Source organism: Prionailurus bengalensis, chromosome D1 (assembly GCF_016509475.1).
Source record: "Prionailurus bengalensis isolate Pbe53 chromosome D1, Fcat_Pben_1.1_paternal_pri, whole genome shotgun sequence".
Taxonomy (NCBI): domain Eukaryota; kingdom Metazoa; phylum Chordata; class Mammalia; order Carnivora; family Felidae; genus Prionailurus; species Prionailurus bengalensis.
The window spans coordinates 607,617-627,254 of record NC_057346.1 but is presented as its reverse complement, the minus strand read 5'-3'; the positions used below and the strand labels follow the sequence as shown (position 1 = coordinate 627,254).

Below are 19,638 nucleotides of genomic sequence, written 5' to 3'. Positions count from 1 at the left end.
GCTTTATTTGTCATAACCCAAACTGGAAATCACCCAGATGTCCTTCAGGTTAACCCCCCTTTGGTGCACCACCCACATCACGGAGAACACTCAGCAATAAAAACAGTGAACCGCTGGTGCACATAACAACCTGGACGGATCCCAGCGTGTTGCACCGAGGGAAAAAAGTCCATCACTAAAGGTTACATACAGTATGACGGCATTTATAGAGCGCTCTAGAAATGCAAAACCTGAGATGAAATGAGAACAGATTAGTGATCTCCAGAGGGTGGAGTGGGAGGGAAGTGGGTGTCACTATAAAAGGCAACGTCAGGAATCTCTGCGACGATGTTCTGTATCTTGCCTGCCTAAGTGTCATTATTCTGGTTTTGAGGTTGAACTATAGTTTTGCAAAATGTTACCATTGGGGAAAACTAAGTAAAGGGTATTATGGGATTTCTATTATTTTTTTTACAACGGCATGTGAATCTACAACTATCTTAAAATAAAGACTTCAATTTAAAAAAGAGAAATTTCAGCCAATAGAGAGAAAATCTTTAATAGATAAACTCACCAAGCTTACCTGTCAGGCTACTATTATAAACTAAATAAAGGTTAACAGCTCAAGGCAAAACAGCAACACAACAGGGAATATTTGATGCTTATCATAATAATCCTAGGGCATAAAGGAAAAATAAAAAATTTATCATAATTTGTATAAAAGATCACAGAAATTTAGGAAGACTGGTATTAAAAACGTTAAGGTTTACAAAATCCATAAGTATCCCATTTTGACAATGCTCCTTACGCACCACCCATGACTTGAGATCCCCCAGTGACCCTCCCCGCCTTCTTGCCAGGTCAGTGTAACAACTCTCTACTTGTTCTTTTGTTCTTGTCTCCAGGTGCTTTCATTTCATCCTCTAGTCCTTGGCTGTAATCAGCTAAAATGTAAATGCAGTCATGACACTCTGGTCTTCCTCCTTCAACAGCATCTCCGAGTACTAAGGACAGGGTTTAATTGCTTTTTAGATCAGCACACAAGTGGTTTTATGAAGTATCTCCTTACCCACTCTATAGCTTCATCTCCTAATGCTCTTCCACATTTTCCCGTGTGTAAATCACATAACGTTTCTCTCTTATATTCCATAACATTAAACCTCTCCACATATTGTCCTCTTTGAGTTAAATTCCCTTCCTGCTCCGGCCGCCTGGATAACTCCTGGTCATCTAACAAGACTTCCAGAAGTTCTTTGTTCCGGACTATGTGAATGTGCTTCCATAGTACGTCACAGTATTCATCGCATAGCATTGCCAGCCTTTATTCCTTCACTATTAGTAAGTTGAGGGCAGGAATCATGCATTTACTTTTTTATTCTTCAGTATATGAAATCTTTAAGTCTCCCAGCAAATATTACTTTAGTGAGTAAATGGCTGTCTTCTAGATTTTTTTTATTTAAAAAAAAAAAAAAATTTTTTTTTTCAACGTTTATTTATTTTTGGGACAGAGAGAGACAGAGCATGAACGGGGGAGGGGCAGAGAGAGAGGGAGACACAGAATCAGAAACAGGCTCCAGGCTCTGAGCCATCAGTCCAGAGCCCGTCGCGGGGCTGGAACTCACGGACCGCGAGATCGTGACCTGGCTGAAGTCGGACACTTAACCGACTGCGCCACCCAGGCGCCCCTATTTTTAAATGTTCAAAAATCACTTGTAAATGTCTTAAATTCCTTGAATTTTTCTTTTAATATATTCTGGATAATATAACCATGGATATTTACACACACTGATATCTAAACCTACTTGAATCTATTTATATTTTTTAGCTTACGATATATACCCACATGTAGAGGTTTGATAAACATGACTTACCATGTAAAGTATAATTTCTTCTTATTTATTCTAAGGGTATATATTTCCGGCTTCATGGGAAACTTCAAACTTCATCATTTTCCCAAACAGATAATGCAGTTACCCCATATTTCATGTTCACCAGGTAATTCATTACATGATTCTCTAGCTAATTTTCTTCTGCCTTTATGATATTTAAGAAATCTGTCTTACAAATTTTAGCGACTCTTCCAAAGTATTTGCCCTTCATTTATTACCTGGTAGTCTTTGTTCTCTTTATTTGGGTTCTATTTATTTATTTCCCCATTCTGTCCTTTTTTTCTCTTTTTCTGCCAGTTAGTTACATAGGAATTTTGTCTGATAATCTGATCTTTTAAGTCTATATGCTTACATTAGTATTTTAAAACTATTTGGAGGTTGAGTTGGGTCCAAGATAGCAGCACAGCAAGTCCTGAACCATGTCCTCCCCTGGACACAAATCTACAACTATGTATGGAATAATTCCCACTGAAAGGGACCTGAAAATGGAATGAACGGAGCCTCCACAACAAAGGATAAAAGGGCAACATCGGTAAGAGAGGGAGGCAGAAACACGAACTTGTTAGGGGAAAACAACACCCCAGCTGCTATGGGTCACAATCAGAAGGGATATAAAAGGTATGCAATGTTTGCTGGAGGAGTAAGAGATTCCAACTCCATATCCTAAACCTTAGATTCTGCACAGGAGAGAGGAGCCCCCAAAACAGTGAACAGGGATTATGTTCAGGAAAACTATAAAACCATAGGGAACAGAAAACTCACTCTAACGGCCTTTGGCACAGACTCAAACACTAGTCTGAACTGCACACAGACAATAGGGAAAGGAGACAAATTCGTTCACCTTAAAAAGTCTGTGGGAGGGACTGGAAACAGCAGGGACTTTCCCCTGGGGAAAGAGACAATGGCAGAAGCCACTCAGTTTACCTTCCTAATTCTAGTACCAGGGAGCACCCTTGTGGAATTCTTCCTCTAATCTGCTAGCACCAATGCCTATGCCCCTGAGAGCTGTGCCCACCAACGTGCTGCACAGTCAGGAATGTGCTTTGCAACTGGGGTCAGGAGCCACCCCTACCTGCCAACCCATGACAGCAGTCACAGGGGCTTCCTGCAGCAAGACTGAGTCCCGGCCCCGCCCACTAGCACGCACAGCTATGGCCTCACTGTAGTAAGAGGGTGCACACAGCCCACACAGAAGACCATCCTTGAGTGCCATGCTCTGGTGACCAGAGGATACTGCACTTTTGAGCCTCGTAAGACATCTCTTACATAAGGTTACCCCTTCCAGACTGGGAGAGGTGGCTGTCTTACCTAAATATATAGAAACAAACACAGAGCATCAAGAAAAAGGAGGAGAAAAACAAATACGTTCCAAAAGAAAGAACAAGATAATACCACAGAAAAAACTAAATGAGGAGCGCCTGGGTGGTTCAGTTGGTTAAGTGTCCGACTTCGGCTCAGGTCATGATCTCGCGGTTTGTGAGTTTGAGCCCCACATCAGGATCTGTGCTGATAGCTCAGGGCCTGGAGCCTGCTTCAGATTCTGTGTCTCCTTCTCTCTGTCCCTCCCCCGCTTGTGCTCTTTCTGTCTCTCAAAAATGAATAAATGTAAAAAAAAAATTAAAAAAAGGAAAAAACTAAATGAAATGGTGATAAGTAATCTGCCTAATAAAGAGTTTAAAGTAATAGTTATAAAGTTCACCGAACTTCAGAGAAAAATAGACGAACACGGAGAGAACCTCAACAAAGAGACAGAAACATAAAAGGTATGCAATGTTTGCTGGAGGAATAAGAGATTCTGAACTGAACTTGTAACAGAAAGTTGTAACTGAACTGAAAAATTCACTAGAAGGGTTCAACAGCAGCTTGAATGAGGTCGAACAAATCGGTAAGTTGGAAAACAAAGCAATGAAACTCACAGAGACTGGGCAGCAAATGTAAAAATGAATTAAGAACAGTGACGATACCCTAAGAGACCTTTGGGACAATTATCAAGCAGAATAATGTTCGCATTATAGAGATCCCAGAAGAAGAAGACAGAGGAAAGAGCCAGAAAAATTATGTGAGAAATAATGGTTGAAAACTTCTTCAATCAGGGGAAGGAATCAGACATCTAAGTCCAGGAAGCCCAGAGAGTTCCAAATAAGATGAACACAAAGAAATCTACACTGAGACATATTATAATCAAAATGATAAAAGTTAAGGATAAAGAGAGAATCCTAAAAGCAGCAAGAGAAAAACAACTTGTTACACACAAGGGGAAACCCCAAAAACTCACAGCAGAATTTCCAGCAGAAACATTATGGGCCAGAAGGGTGTGGCATGACATATTTAAGATGCTGAAAGAAAACAGAATCTTTCAATCAGGAATCCTCTACACAGTGAAGTTACCACTCAGGATTGAAGGACAGATTTGGAGTTAAAGGAGTTAATTGCCACCAAACCAGCTCTGTAAGAAGCATTAAAGGGTCTTCTTTCAGCTGAAAAGAAATGGCACTAATTAATAAGAAAACACAGAAAAGTAAAAACCTTACTGGAAAAGGTAATATATAACAAAGGTAGTAGATCAATCACTTATAAAGCTAGCATGAAGGTTAAAAGACAAAAGTAGTTAAAATTATTAAAAGTACAATAATTAATTAAAGGAAACATAGGACAAAAAGATGTAAAATGTGTTATTGAAAATATAAAAGCTGGGGGGGGTGTTGTAAAAAGGTAAAGTTTTGGAATATGCTTAAAATTAAGTTGTTATCAACTTAAAACAGACTGTTATTTACATACGATATTCTATGTGAATCTGACAGCAATCACAAGGAAAAAACTTATAACAAATACACAAAAGAAAATAAGAAAGGAATCTAAACATGACACTACAGAAAGCCAAATCACAAAAGACAAGAGAAGAAAGAAACAAGAAAGAACAATAAAATTGCCATAAAACAATGAGCAAAATGGCAATAAGTGTATACTTACCAATAACTATTTTAAAAGTAAATGGCCTAAATTCACCAATCAAAAGACAGTGACTGAAGAGATTAAAAAAAAAAAAAAAAGAAAAGAAAAAAGAAAAAAGAAAAACAAGACCTATCTACATGCTGCCCACAAGAGACTAACTTCAGAAATAAGCATGCATGGACTGAAAGAAAGGGATGGAAAAAGATATTCCATGCAAATGAAAATGAAAAGAAAGATGGAGGAGCTATACTCATATCAGACAAAAGAGACTTGAAAACAAAGACTGTAATTTAAGGCAAAGAGGGTACTGTATAATGACAAAAGGGTCAATCCAGCAAGAAAACATAAAATTTATAAATACATAGGAAACCAATGTACAAGCACCAAAATATATAAAGCAAATTTTAACAGACCTAAAGAGAGAAAATGAAAGCAATACAATAACAGTAGGAAACTTCAATACCCACTTTCATTAATCAATAGATCATTCAGACAAAAAAATCAATATGGAAACATCAGCCTTAAAAAACACACTAGACTACACAGACTTAATAAATATACACAGAACATTCAATGCAAAAGTTGCAGCATACACATTCTTCTCAAGTGCCCATTAAACATTCTCTTGAATAGATCATGCATTGGACAACAAAACAAGTCTCAATGAATTCAAGAAGACTGAAATCATATCAAGCATCTTTTCCAGCCACAATAGTATAAAACTAGAAATTAATTACAAGAAGATAAATGGGAAAACTATAAATATGTGGAGTTTAACAATATGTTACTGAGCAGCTGTGTAAGAGAAGAAATCAAGGAAGAAATTAAAAAAAAATCTAGAGACAAATGAAAACAGAAATATGACATACCAAAATCTATATATAGCAAAAGCGGTTCTAAGCGGTAAGTTCATAACAATACAGGTCTACCTCAAAAAACAAGAAAAATGTCAATCTAACTTTACACCTACAGGAACTAGAAAAAGAACAAACAAAGCCCCAAACTAGAAGAAGGAAAATAATAAAGATCAGAGGAGAAAGAAATGCAGAGAGACTAAAAGGACAATAGAAAAGATCACTGAAACTAAGAGCTGGTTCTCTGAAAAGATAAAATCAACAAATCCTTAGCTAGACTAACCAAGAACAGAAGAGAGAGGACTCAAACAAATATAATCAGAAATGAAAGAGGAGAAATTACAACTGATATCACAGATATACAAAGGATCATACCAGATTACTAGGAGCAATTATACATCAACAAATTGGAAAATATAGAAGAAATGAAAAAATCCTTAGGAACACACAATCTTCCAAGACTGAATCATGACGAAACAGAAAATCAGAACAGACCAATTATTAGTAAGGAGAATGAATCAGTAATCAAAAATCCCCCCAAAAACAAAAGTCCAGGACCAGATGGCTTTACTGGTATTGTCTACCAAACATTCAAAGAAGATTTAATACCTATACTTCTCACACTCTTCCAAAAAATAGAAGAGGAAGGAAAGCTTCCAAACAAATTCTACAAGGTCAGCATTACCCTGAGAGCAAAACTACACAAGAACATCACAAAAAAAGGAAATTACAGGCCAACATCCTTGATGAACACAGATGTAAAAATCAACAAATATTAGCAAACCAATTCCAACAATACGTTAAAAGGATCATAAACCACGGCCGCCTGGGTGACTCAGTTGGTTAACAGTCCAACTCTTGATTTCGGCTCAAGTCATGATCTAATGGTTCATAAGATCAAGCCCCACACTGGGCTCTGCGCTGACAGTGCAGAGCCTGGTTGGGATTCTCTCTCTGTCCCTCTCGTGTCTTTCTCTCTCTCTCTCTCTCTCAAAATAAATAAATTAACTTTAAAAAAGAAAAAGAAAAAGAAAAAGAGTCATACACCAGAATCAACTGGGATATATTCCAGGGATGCAAGCTTGGTTCAACATCTGCAAATCAATTAAAATGATTCACTATATTAACAAAATGAAAGATAAAAATTATATGAACATCTCAATAGATGCAGAAAAAGCATGACAAAAGTCAACATCTATTTATGATAAAAACCACTCAATGAAGTGGGTAGAAAAGAATGTACCTAAACATAATAAAGGCCATATATGACAATCCCACCGTTAACATCATAATGGTGATCCTCTAAGAACAGGGATGCTCACTCGTGGCACTAGTATTCAATAGAGTACTGGAAGTCCCAGACATGGCAATTAGGCAAGAAAAAAAAAGTCATTCAAATCGGAAAGACAGAAACAAAACAGTCACTAATTGGCAGATGACATGATATTATATACAGAAAACCCTAAAGAATCCACCAAAAGACTGCTAGAACGAATCTATAAATTCAGTAAAGTTGTGGATACAAAATCAATATTCAGAAATCCATTTCATTTCTATGCACTAATAATGAGAATCAAGAAAACAATCCCATTTATAATTCCATCAAAAAGAATAAGATATCTGGCAATAAATGTAACCAAGGAGATGAAAGACCTCTACACTGAAAACTGGAAGACGTTGGTGAAAGAAACTCAAGAAGATGCAAATAAGTGGCCCCTGGGTGGCTCAGTTGGTTGAGGTTGAGCGTCGGACTTCAGCTCAGGTCATGATCTTGTGGTTCGTGACCTCAGGCCCCACAAAGGGCTCACTGCTGTCAGCCTGTCAGTGCAGAGCCCACTTTGGATCCTCTGCCCCCTCTCTTTGCCCCTCTCTTGCTTGCTCCCCCTGCCAATAAATAATTAAAAAAAAAAAAGAAGATGCAAACAAACAGAAAGATGTTCTGTGCTCATGGATTGGGAGAATTAATATTGTTAGACTGTCCATACCACACAAGGCAATCTAAAGATTCAATGCAATCCCTGTCAAAATACCAATGGCATATTTTATAAAACCAGAATAATTCTACACAAAAGATCTCAAAGAGCCAAAACAATCTTGAGAAAGAACAGAGCTGGAGGTATCACACTTCTTGATCTCAAACTATGCTGCAAACCTAGACTAATCAAAACAGTATGATATTGGTATAAAAATAAACACACAGATCCATGGAACCAAAGTCAGCAAATGACAAATTTCATATGATTTCACTCATATGTTTAGGAAACACTATAGAAGAAGATAGGAGAATGGGAAGGAGAAATAAGATAAAAACAAGAGGGAGGCAAACCATAAGAGACTTAAATACAGAGAACAAACTGAGGGTTGCTGGAGGGGAGGTGGATGGGGGGATGGGCTAAATGGGTGATGGGCATTAAGAAGGGCACTTGTTGGGATGAGCGCTGGGTGTCATATGTAAGTGATGAATCACTGGGTTCTACTCCTGAATCAATACTACACTGTATGTTAACTAACTTGGAGTTTAACAAATAAATTAAAAAAAAAAATACAAACCAAACAAAATTAAAACAAACTTAAAGAAAACCACAACCATCTGAGGCTCCTTTTGGACTCTTCTTAACATCTGTTTCAATTTCTTACCCTTATGAAGTCACATTAAATCAGATCGTCATTTCTAAAGTTTAATAATAGAATAAACAAAATTTTTTTTTCTCCTGATATAATGTTTAATCATGTGTACTCAACCAGTTATGCTTGTTCAGTAAATAGATGCCTTTTTAGTTATAGATAAAAGATAGTTCCAAAACTGAAATTTTTTAAAATGTAGGAAATAGTTAATTTCTTTGTGTGTGTGTGTGTGTGTGTGTGTGTGTGTGTGTGTGTGTATCTTAAGATTACTTGGTCTACATAGTAGCATAATAGAAAACTATGTGAGGATGTGCTCCAGCAAACTGTTATAAAACAAAACAAAAGGGATGCTATGGGAAATAAGAAACTGTGTCTCCAAATCCCAAGAGCAAAAAGGGGAAGTCCCAGAATGCCAGTTATGCATTAGGCCTACAGATAGCCAGTACATATGAGGGCAGTATCTACAGAAGGTAGGAGGTCTTGGAGTAAAAGAAAGGGGACTCCGTTCTACAGATACTGAATAAAAGAATGGAAAACTTGAGAATGTGATAAAAACATTTAAGAAAAATACTGGCAGATAGAAAAGCAAAGCAGTAGTAAATAACAAGAAAATTAAATGTGCGTGATTTTAAGCAATGAATGGGAATAAATAAAAATTGATGCTACGGACATTTTCTTTGAATACTACTGGGGACACAGCACTGACAATGTCAAAGTATAACTTACCTAAGAGTGGAAGGAGAACAGCTCTGCTTGTAGGAAAAAATGGTTTTTAGACAGAAACTGTGACCACAATGGGAGCGGACAGCATAAACTTACATGAAGTAAAACATAAATAGATAACAGCAAGGCCCAAAAGGCCATTATAATAGACACATTTTGAAATTCAGGAGTGCACAAATAACTTGGCCCCCTTTATAAAAAATGAAATGATTTGGGGCACCTGGGTGGCTCAGTCGTTTAAGTGTCCGACTTTGGTTCAGGTCACGATCTCACAGTTCGTGGGTTCGAACCCCGCGTCAGGCTCTGTGCTGACAGCTCAGAGCCTACAGCCTGTTTCAGATTCTGTGTCTCCCTCTCTCTGCCCCCTCCCCTGTTCATGCTCTGTCTCTGTCTCAAAAATAAATAAACATTAAAAAAAATAACAAAATTTTTAAAAAATTTAAAAAATGAAATTAGTGTTTAAAAGGAAATTTTTACATGTCTTTACACAGCACTGGAAGGTAACAAAAATAAAACATAATTAAATTATATTGGAAAATGTCCTCTTAGAATTTTAAACCAAAATTTCTCTTCTTTCTACATCAGAATTGTTTTTTTGATGAGAAAAGTATTTGATGAGAGAAAACAGGAAGTCACTTTGTACTATTTTACAAAGCAACTCAATTATTAGAAAACACACAATTGACAAGTATTATTAATCAACAAAATAAACTAAATAAGGAAGAAGCAGTACTGGTCAGACACTGTGATACGTATTTTTCCACATGTTTTCAACTATTCCTCTTCTAACATTACCTTTTTGCTCTACATAACAATCCCTTGAGTTACATGTTATTGATTCCAATCATAAAAACAAGAAACTGAGGGTGAGAGATTAAATACCTTGCTCTAACTCATGGAACGAGGATTTAAACCTAGATATTTGATCTAGCCCATGAATGTTTCAACATATGACTATTCATCTTCATTGAACACCTGGCACGTGCCTTTTATAGGTCCCCAGAGCCAAAAGGTAGGGGAAACACAGTAAGACACAAATACAAAACAAAACTTCATTAAATAACTTTATACCAGATAATGAAAGAGCTAATCTAAAGAGAAATACCATGCCAGAAAAAAATTACAGGTAAACAATTTTGTATTCCCCAAATGGGATTTGCAACACATGCCCAATGATGCAGTTGATAAACGCTAGGGATTTGCTGCTATTGACGTATTGTGGAAATATAGACAAGGTAGCAAAAACATTGTTACCAATCTGTCTAAAAAACCAAAATCTAATAATTCAAAGAAACCTTGAAAAATGTGAAGCAGCGACTGGATGGTTTACACTTTTACTTTATTAGGCTTCCAGTTTACACTAGAAAACTGCATTTTTTTATGGAAGTCATTTATAATATTCTTTGTATCATATTTCCACAATTGTTTATATTTTCCCCCATTTTTCTGATTGGATGAATGAAGACAGCCATATAAAAAATTATATAGAAGTGAATAACAAAATCAAGTTACATTCCATTAGAGACTAAGGCTCTAATTGGTCATCTTTTAATTTGTCATGAAATGATACGGAAGACAAAGAGAACAGTACATTTTGCAGTCACATGACACTGTTATAGGAAGTTCTATGACAAGAAAAGACTGCTATGGTCACAGTCAGTGGAATTAGACAACATACCAACATCTTTCTGCTTTAGGCAAAAAAACGGTTAAGAAAACTTATGAAGGGACAAAAATCTTGATCAGTGTTTTACAGACAAAGCAATGTCATGACTTAAGTTCATAAAACGCTACAAAGTAGAGAAACTATTAATTTATAACGACTTTGATTTTCTACAATTCTGAAGAAAATACGATTACTTACTTTTTTCTCCGGTTTGATTCCACAAAATATTTACGAGCTCGATTTCGACATATTTTTTGTTGCTGCAGTAATATCTGGCGCTCTTCTTCCAAATTTTTCTCTAGATGGATTTTCATGTCTCTAATGGTAGCACAAAGTTAAGGACAATGGCTCATGTCTTCAGTGGATGAGTGTCAGTGCTATCTGATAGATGTAATCACAGCCTCATATCAACGATGCAATGATTTTTTGCAGAACAATCAATATGTGTATACATTAGTGTTAGCATATGGCCAGCAAATGTTTTACGTAAAAAAGATTCTGAATTAGTATTAGCACTGAAGACACATCTCACTTTCCCTGGGGAAAAAATTGTACTTTTAGGTATTATGAATTCAGATAATGAGACTGCATAGCTTTACATTCATTACGAGCCTCCACAAAACCAGCTAAATGCAAATCTGGATTGGATTTCTCATTCTTTGTTGTTCTCTATAGCTCCCTGTCACATTTGCAATAAATTCTCTATCTCTAGACCCAGTATATAAAGCATTTTATAATCCGGTCTGTTTGTTCAGCTTCAATTTGCAACGTTTCCCTGCATGAATCCTACGTCCAGACACATGAAGACACTGACGGAACAGACCGGGCGCTTCATACCATTACCACCGCCCAGCACCTCCTTGGCTAACTCCCCACATCTGCCTGGGGCCACCGCACACAGTTCCTCTCCTATTTTCTAGCCACTGGAGAACTTGACATCTTCCTGAGTACATGCTACAAATATCTGTCTCTACATTTCTAGAACTCCAATGCATGGCATGGTGCTTAGAATATAGTAATGGCTTAATAAAACCTCACAGAACCATTTCCTTGGAGAAAATTCTCCACAGACATACAGGACAAGATATATATATATATATATATATATATATAAATAGTTTTTGGTGTTGTTTATATACATATAAATATATATATTATATATAAATTATATATATGCATATAAATATATATGTTTCTATATATACAATATATATATATTTTATAGTTTTTAGTGTTGTAGTGTAGTGTAGACATTAATCATCTACTATAGTGGAAGTATTTTCCCCAGTTCATTGTACTGACACAATTTCTCCTTACACTAAAGTTTTAAACTAATGAGTCATCTTTGAAGCAGCTTTTCTTTAAAATTTCTTTCCTTTCCAAAGGTAAACGTCCTATACCTTCAAACACATGAAAAAAAAATAGGAGATTCTATTTTCTGTCTGTATTCTTTCACAACTTTATACTTCTATTTTATTAACTTAAGTTTATTTCGGAAGGCAGTACCAAGTGTGACACAGGTAGAGATGGCGAATTTAGATTACTCTTTTCAGAGGTCTGAATACAGAGACTGAGAAGATACCAGAATAAAGTTAAAAGGGTTCTTAGGATCAAGGGGTTTGAGTCTTAGTTAATTTTAAGGATGGTCAAGACCTGAGTGTGTTTATAAAGCTGTAGGGAAGGGAAGAATGGCATCAGCAGGTGAAGGTAAATTATAAGAGCGGTGGGATAACTTGCAATCCAGGGGTGCTGAGGCGAAGAAAAGCTATGCAGATAAGGGCACAGGTGAACAGACGCACCTTCCGCCGCGACATCCCATCAGTGAGCCGGAAGCAAGGTTGGGGGTAGGGGGTGGTGCTTGGGAGTATGGGAGTTTGCGGGGTTTGTGAGGAGGGACCTGAGAGCCTCCGTGCTGCTGCTGTCTTAGGAAGTGGAGGGACAGTCCACGGAGAGCTGGAGGCGTCGACTGGCACAGGCGTTAAGAGGAACAACAGAGGACCCTGTTCTTGTTCGGGTAAAGCTGGAAACTGGTGGTCTGTGTGGTGGCGGCCCGTGTTGTTCTGCGATTCTCCTCCGCAGCATTTTTCTTACTCGAGTGAAGGAACAGAGAAGCAGGACTGTAGTAGCTACGGGGTGGTTGAGGCCGAAGACCAGGGCTGCAAAGAACCAAGGATGTTGGCGAGAGAGCAGGTGCAGGGAACCAAGAGCAGGGTAGGAGACTGGGCAGGGAAGAAAGAGGCAAGGTGGGTGCGGCAATATTTCTACTGCCGTAGGGGCGCCCGGGGGGCTCAGCTGGTCACGCGTCCCACTTGGGCTCAGGCCACGATCTCACAGCTCGAGAGTTCGAGCCCAGCGTCGCGCTCTGTGCTGGCAGCTCGGAGCCTGGAACCTGGGGCTCTGAGCTGGGCTCAGCTGCCTCTGGGGCTGCCTCTCTGCCCCTCCCCCACCCATACTCTGTGTGTGTGTGTGTGTGTGTGTGTGTGTGTGTGTGTGTGTGTGTGTGTCTGAGAGAGAGAGACAGAGAGACAGAGAGACAGAGACACAGAGACAGACAGAGAGAGACCGACCGACCCGGACGTTTGACGAACCGCAACAGGAGACACGCCGTTCCCCGCTCGCTTGCGGACGGTCCCCACCGCCGCCAACGCGCCCTTCGCGGACACAGGGCCTAATTCTGACTGTGCTGCCGTGCTCTGCAGGACTCAAATCGGCCCACGGATTCGGACAACAAAACTCGCACAATTTTCGACCGAAGGTGGGCTGCACCGAGTCCCGGGGAAGAGAGGCCGGGTCCCGGCTCCGCGCCTCCGTCCGCGGGGCCCGGCACGGCTTCGTCAGCCGGGCTGAGCGGGTCGGAGCCGGGTGGGGGGCGTCCCGCGCGCAGCTGCATTCGCGGGGCCGGGGACCCGCCGCCCCGCCGCCCTCACCCCAGCCGCCCATCCCCGTCACCTCCGCGCACCGCCGTCACCCTGCTCACCCTTGCCCGTCCCCGCCGGCGCGCACCCCAGTCACCTCCGCGCACCCGGCCCCCGCCGCCTCCTGGAAGGATACAGGTCGGCGCCAGGCCGGCGGCACTCGCGGCCCGAGCGGGGGCTAAGGGGGGCTCCGTCGCGGGCGTCCGAAGACTCGGTGCCGCGCGCCGCCACCGCGCTCCGGGCTCCAGGCCTCCAGGCCAGCATCCCTCACCTCAGCGCCGCCGTCCGGCCCGCCGCCGGCGCCTCCCTCATGGCAGCCCCGGCCCCGTCGTCCTCCTCGGCCCCCCTCCCCCCCCCCCCACTCCGTCTCTCAGGCGTCGCGTCACGGGCGCGGGAGGCTTGGCCGCGGCAGCCCCGGTTCCCGTGCAGCAGCGACGGTAGCTGTGGCGGCGGCGACCTTGCCCGGCACCGGCAGAGGGGGCGGCAGCAGCCCAGCCGACGCCGCCGCCATCTTGGCAACCAACGGACGCCGCGTCCTTGGCGACCGAAACCACGGCGCGCGGGGCAGCCAATAGGCGCCGGGGGCGGGGCTCCGGCCGCTCCCAGAGCCGAGTCTGCGCAGCAGCCCCTCGCTGCGCGGTGCCTGAGCGCCGGGTTCCGTCTTACCCCCGCCTTCGCGGGGCGTGGTCGCGGGAGCGTTGAGAGCGGGGTGGGGTTTGCGGTGCGGATCTTTCCGGGCGGCGTGGCTGGGGTTGGGTTGGAAAGGCCGACTCCGGTGGGGTTCCAGCTGGGAGTCTTCTGGGAGTCAGCATCCCTGACAAGGTTTGCTGACGTGGAAATTTCCTTGCCCCGAATCCCCGCGCCGCTCCGGGATGCTCGGCCAGTCCCTCCGCAGTCTCTTTCTTGTCTGCCAGCTCCCCGCTGGAAAGGTCTGCCTTTCAGAGGCTCCGGACGCTGCCTGTCTCGCTGCCAGACGCTGGGAGCCGACCACCCCAGTGTGGCCTGGACACAGATCCCCCGGGAGGATGTGCCTACGGTGGTCACCACGCTGACATTGCTGCAGGGGGCGTGGAGAACAGAATGGAGTTTAGGGCCATTAATGAAATGGCTTTGCTCGTGAAGTTTTGAAAAAAAGGCTGCAACTTTTTGTTGGAGCTCATTAGAAAAGTACATATAAATTCTGTTTCAGCCAGGGTTCTTTTTTTTTTTTCCTTCCGGTGGAAAAACTCCCAGACTGGAAGCAGAATGTACAAACCAAATAAAAATCACTCATCCACCATTAAAATGCCTCTGCCTTTGTGAATCAGTTTGTTCATTTTTGGAGTTCAAATATAAACTTTTCCAGTTGAAACTATTTAAAACAGTTTTTGCCAAGTTGGATGCAGTGACTCAAATTGAAATGTCATCTGGTGACGGAGATTTTAAAGTGCCACAACATATCCAGCTTTGACTTAAAACACAGAACACATAAGCTCCCTTCAGGACCATGCCTAGAGGATAGAATGTATAATGTTGACAAAGAGAGGCTAACTGTGCATACATGGATCATTAGCTATCTTGGCAAGTTTTAGACCAGCCTAGCCAGGGCGCTGACCTATCATCACAAGTCTGTCTCTCTAGGGCCTATTTGAAAGAGAGGAAGAAAAGCGGGCAGGGCACACAGAGTGCAAACAACAGAAGATTGTGGTTGCTGTTGTGGGACTAAGTACTCTTGTGGAGTATTTAGGCATGCTTAGACTTCTCGGAAGTCTAACTTTTGTTATTAGTCTGGCACTTTTGTGCTTTGTTGCACGGTTTATTAGCATTAAGAAGCAAGGCTTGGTTTCTCAATTGCCTGGAAATGCTTGTTTATATAATCATTCTTTGTTCAAATGTTGCTTTACAATGATGACCAAGAAGAAAAAATTTAAACATTGTTGTTAGTTTTTTTTTTTTTAAGAGAGAAAGAGAGAGAGAGAGAGAGAGAGAGAGAGAGAGAGAGAGAGAGAGGCAGGTATGAGCAGGGGAGAGTCAGAGAGGGGAGACACAGAATCTGAATCAGGCTTCAGGCTCAGAGCTGTTAGCACACAGCCCGTCAACGGGCTCCTGAACCGTGAGATCATGACCTGAGCTGAAGTAGGACACTTAACTGACTGGGCTACCCAGGCGCCCTAGTTACTTTTGTTTTTTTTTTAATCATAGGATTTTTTTAACCTTTAAATTATTTCTTCAAAATATTAGGTTTCCGTGTTTATTTGACTTGTATAGTCCTAGATTCTAAAGAAAGAGCCTTTACGATTAAATATGTGGATAATAGATAATTTGAGGCATTTATCAACTTTATCTCTTGGCAGAAAGTCAAGTATGATTCAAGCAATAAAAAAGAATATTACACTAAAATCTCTATATTTTGTCAGAAGACATCTGAATTGAATATAATGCTTAATTCTTTTGCACTTTAAAACCATGATATATTCTATATAATAATAAACTTCATTCTTTTATTAAGGAAATATACATTGAACACTTACTATGTGCCAAGCACATTCTAGGTGCTGGGAATACAGCGGTGAACAAAACTTCAAAGTCCCTATGCTCATGAAGCTTGTATTTATTTTTCTTCCCCTCCCCCAAGCGAATATATTAGGGAGTGAAAAGCACTACAAGCAGAGATGGAGTAGTGTAGGGGACAGAGACTGACCCCGCTGTATTTTGGGTAGGGTGCTCAGGGAAAGCGTCAGACGATCTGAACGAAGAACGGAGGTTACCATTCAGATGTCTGGATGAAGAATTTCAGAGGCAGAGGGTGCTGTACATACAGAAAGCTCTGAGGGAAGACCTATATTTGACATATTTGTAGACCAGAGAGAAGACACTGTGTCTAGAAGAGGGTGAGGCAGGGGAAGTGCGCAAGGACATGAAATTGTAGAAATGCCTTGTGGATGTACTTGAGCCTTACCAGGGATTTAGACAGTATTCAAGGAATCAGTATAATATCCAACTTCAAATGAAGAGGGAGCCATTGGAGAGTTTTGAGTATGAGAAAAATATGATGTAAGTCACTCTTTAGAAAGGATAACTCTAGGGGCACCTAGGTGGCTAAGTCAGTTGAGCTCCAGACTCTTGATTTTGGCTCAGGTCATGAACCCAGGGTTATGGGATCAAGCCCCATGTCCGGCTCCGAGATGCGCATGGAGCCTGCTTGGGATTCTCTCTCTCTCCCTCTGCCTCTTTTCTCCACTCACTCATGCTCTCTCTTTCTCAAATTTATTTATTTATTTATTTTTATTTTTTTTTTAAATTTTTTTTTCAACGTTTATTTATTTTTGGGACAGAGAGAGACAGAGCATGAACGGGGGAGGGGCAGAGAGAGAGGGAGACACAGAATCGGAAACAGGCTCCAGGCTCCGAGCCATCAGCCCAGAGCCCGACGCGGGGCTCGAACTCACGGACCGCGAGATCGTGACCTAGCTGAAGTCGGACGCTTAACCGACTGCGCCACCCAGGCGCCCCTCTTTCTCAAATTTAAAAGAGAGAGAGAGAGAGAGAGAGAGAGAGAGAGAGAGAGAGAGAAATATATCACTCTAGTTCCTATAGGGAAACTTAGACTCTAGTTGATAAGCCTAGAAATGAGGAGGTTAGTTTGAATGTCATTACAGTAGGTCAGGGGAGAGATCAGATGGTGGTGATTGAAGTGGTAAAAAGTGTTCAGAATTTTAATGTTTTTATTTATTTTTATTTTTTTGACACAGAGAGACAGAACATGAGCAGGGGAGGGGCAGAGAGAGAGGGAGACACAGAACTGGAAGCAGGCTCAAGGCTCTGAGCTGTCAGCACAGAGCCCAATGCGGGGCTTGGGCTCACAGACCACGAGATCATGACCTGAGCCAAAGTCAGATGCTCAACGGACTGAGCCACCCAGGCGCCCCAAAAAGTGTTCAGAATTTTCAACCTTGACCCAATAAGATGTTTTGATGAATGGTTGTGGCAAGTGAGTGAAATGGTTGTGAGTGTGACTCTGTGATTTGGGCCTGAACCAAGTGAATGAAAGGTATTGCCAGTTACTAAGATGGGGAGGAGCAAGTTGAAGGGGGAGGAATAAGACTTGGGCTTCAGACATGAGCTGATTAGGACATGTCTAGTAGACACCCCACTTCATTCACACGTCTCATAAGTTGTTAATGATGTTCTATCTACAAAAGAAACCAATAATAATGCCTTTATGGTTGCAAAGCATGTTCACACAGCTTATCTAATTTGAATACCATAAAAACCTTGTGAATTACGCAAAGCAGCCTGAAATGGACAATCCTTGAGCTTCCACTTTCATCTTGACTGAGGCTATTTTTTGCATCTTCTGCTGAAGTATTTTCTTGCTCTGGTAAGAATTTCCTGGATTTGTCTCTGGGAAAGGTGTGAAAGAACGAAGAATTTTAACATCTGATGGCTGATGTAAAATTACTGAAGTTCTGCTATAGGTGTCACAATTTTGCAAGATCTCAACTAGAAATTTAGGATTAGAGGTAACTTCTCATCTACTCCTAATATAGATGATAAAGGTCATCAATATTGTCAGCAATGTTAGAACTGCAATATAGATCAAGTCAAATAATAGTAATAATAGTAATACCTAACATTTCGATGTTTGTTTTTGTCACGCATTGTGGTAAGTGCTTATGTATAAAAATCATCGAATCCACACAGTTGTCCTCATTCTACAAAGGAAGTAATCAAGCTATAGTGATATTAGGTCCCAGAGCAAAGGAGTGGTGCAGTCAAGGTTCAAACCCAGGCAGATTGGTCCCAGAGCCGGCTTGCCCAAACGCCTCTTTCTGCCCCCTGGAGAGACAGAAAATTTCAGGAGAGTAGGAGATAAGTGGTTGGGTTAAACAGTGGTGGTGAGGAAGTAAAGTCAGAGAATACATAACTGGTTTAAGATATTATTTCATTAATTAATATTTTAGTGCCTGTGGTCCCAGTCACTATATTAGTGCCATTAAAACCATGGCGTGGTCCCCATCTGGTACTTCTGAGGCTGGCAAATGAAATGGAGAAAATAATACCTTGAATAGGAAGCAAGACTCAGGAAAGTTTTGGATTATTTTATTTTATTTTAGCATAATGAATACTATACTCTTCAGTATAGAAACATGTCTCTTCTATACTGAAGAGAAGGAACTGTTGTGAGGGAGTGTTTGAAGAGTCATTACAGACATTGATCTATCAGCTTTGAGAGAGTGATCATTTTCAATAACAATAGTTCCCTTATGTTAATAATTTTTGAAGTTTTAGTAATACAGATGTAAAACATACAAATCAGAGATCTAAAATTTGGTAATGATAGGATTCATGTGACCATCATTGGTGGCTAAATTCAAAATAGGTAGAAGCATATTTTACATCTGAATTAGCTTCCCTGCATGTCCACATTGGTTGCATTTCTGCTTGGTGTTTCGTAAAAAGTTTCTTTTTTTTTTTTTTTTAAACATTTATTGATTTTTGAGAGAGAGAGAGAGAGAGAGAGAGAGAGAGAGACAGCACAAGTGGGGGAAGGGAGAGAGAGAGGGAGACACAGAATCTGAAGCAAGCTCCGTGCTCTGAGCTGTCAGCACAGAGCCTGATGTGGGGCTCGAACTCACAGAGTGAGAGATCATGACCTGAGACGAAGTCCAACACTTAAGGACTGAGCCACCCAGATGCCCCAAAACAGTTTCAATATAACATTCTTTCTACTCCATCATTCATTTCTACTTCCTTACTGTTTTTATGCAAACTGGTTTACAGTTATTGAGGGATAGTTTATCATTAGATGACTTTATAAATTCACGTTTCATCCATTTATTTATTTATCTAGTTATTGCCTGTATTCTAAAAGCAGGCATGTAGTGATAAAAAAAGGTTTGCATAACTTAAAAAGGACAGGATCTCTAGAGGCTACTTTGTTTTCTGTATGAAGGGTGTTGTTTCAAACGAGGGCATGGAACCAGTAAGTTTTGGCTTCTGTTTTTGTTGTACACTTTCCAGAAGTTTTTAACTGAAGACTCTATGCACTGTAG

At 40.9% G+C, this 19,638-nt stretch overlaps 1 protein-coding gene across 4 annotated transcripts in view; it reads right to left on the bottom strand.

Moving 5' to 3' along the window:
• Positions 1-14,141, bottom strand: part of CEP126 (centrosomal protein 126) — a 103,504-nt gene extending 89,363 nt beyond the window's left edge. For 2 of the 4 annotated variants that reach the window (XM_043579158.1, XM_043579159.1), the window contains exons 1-2: positions 13,740-14,139; positions 10,887-11,006 (exon numbers count right to left, since the gene is read on the bottom strand). In XM_043579158.1, the coding sequence (XP_043435093.1) occupies positions 10,887-11,006; positions 13,740-13,867 (248 nt within the window). In that variant the 5' untranslated portion in view covers positions 13,868-14,139. Of the gene's footprint in view, positions 1-10,886; positions 11,007-13,739 lie in introns of all 4 variants that reach the window. The other 2 variants (XM_043579161.1, XM_043579160.1) reach the window with 2 other exon arrangements.
• Positions 14,142-19,638: the final 5,497 nt, after the last annotated feature.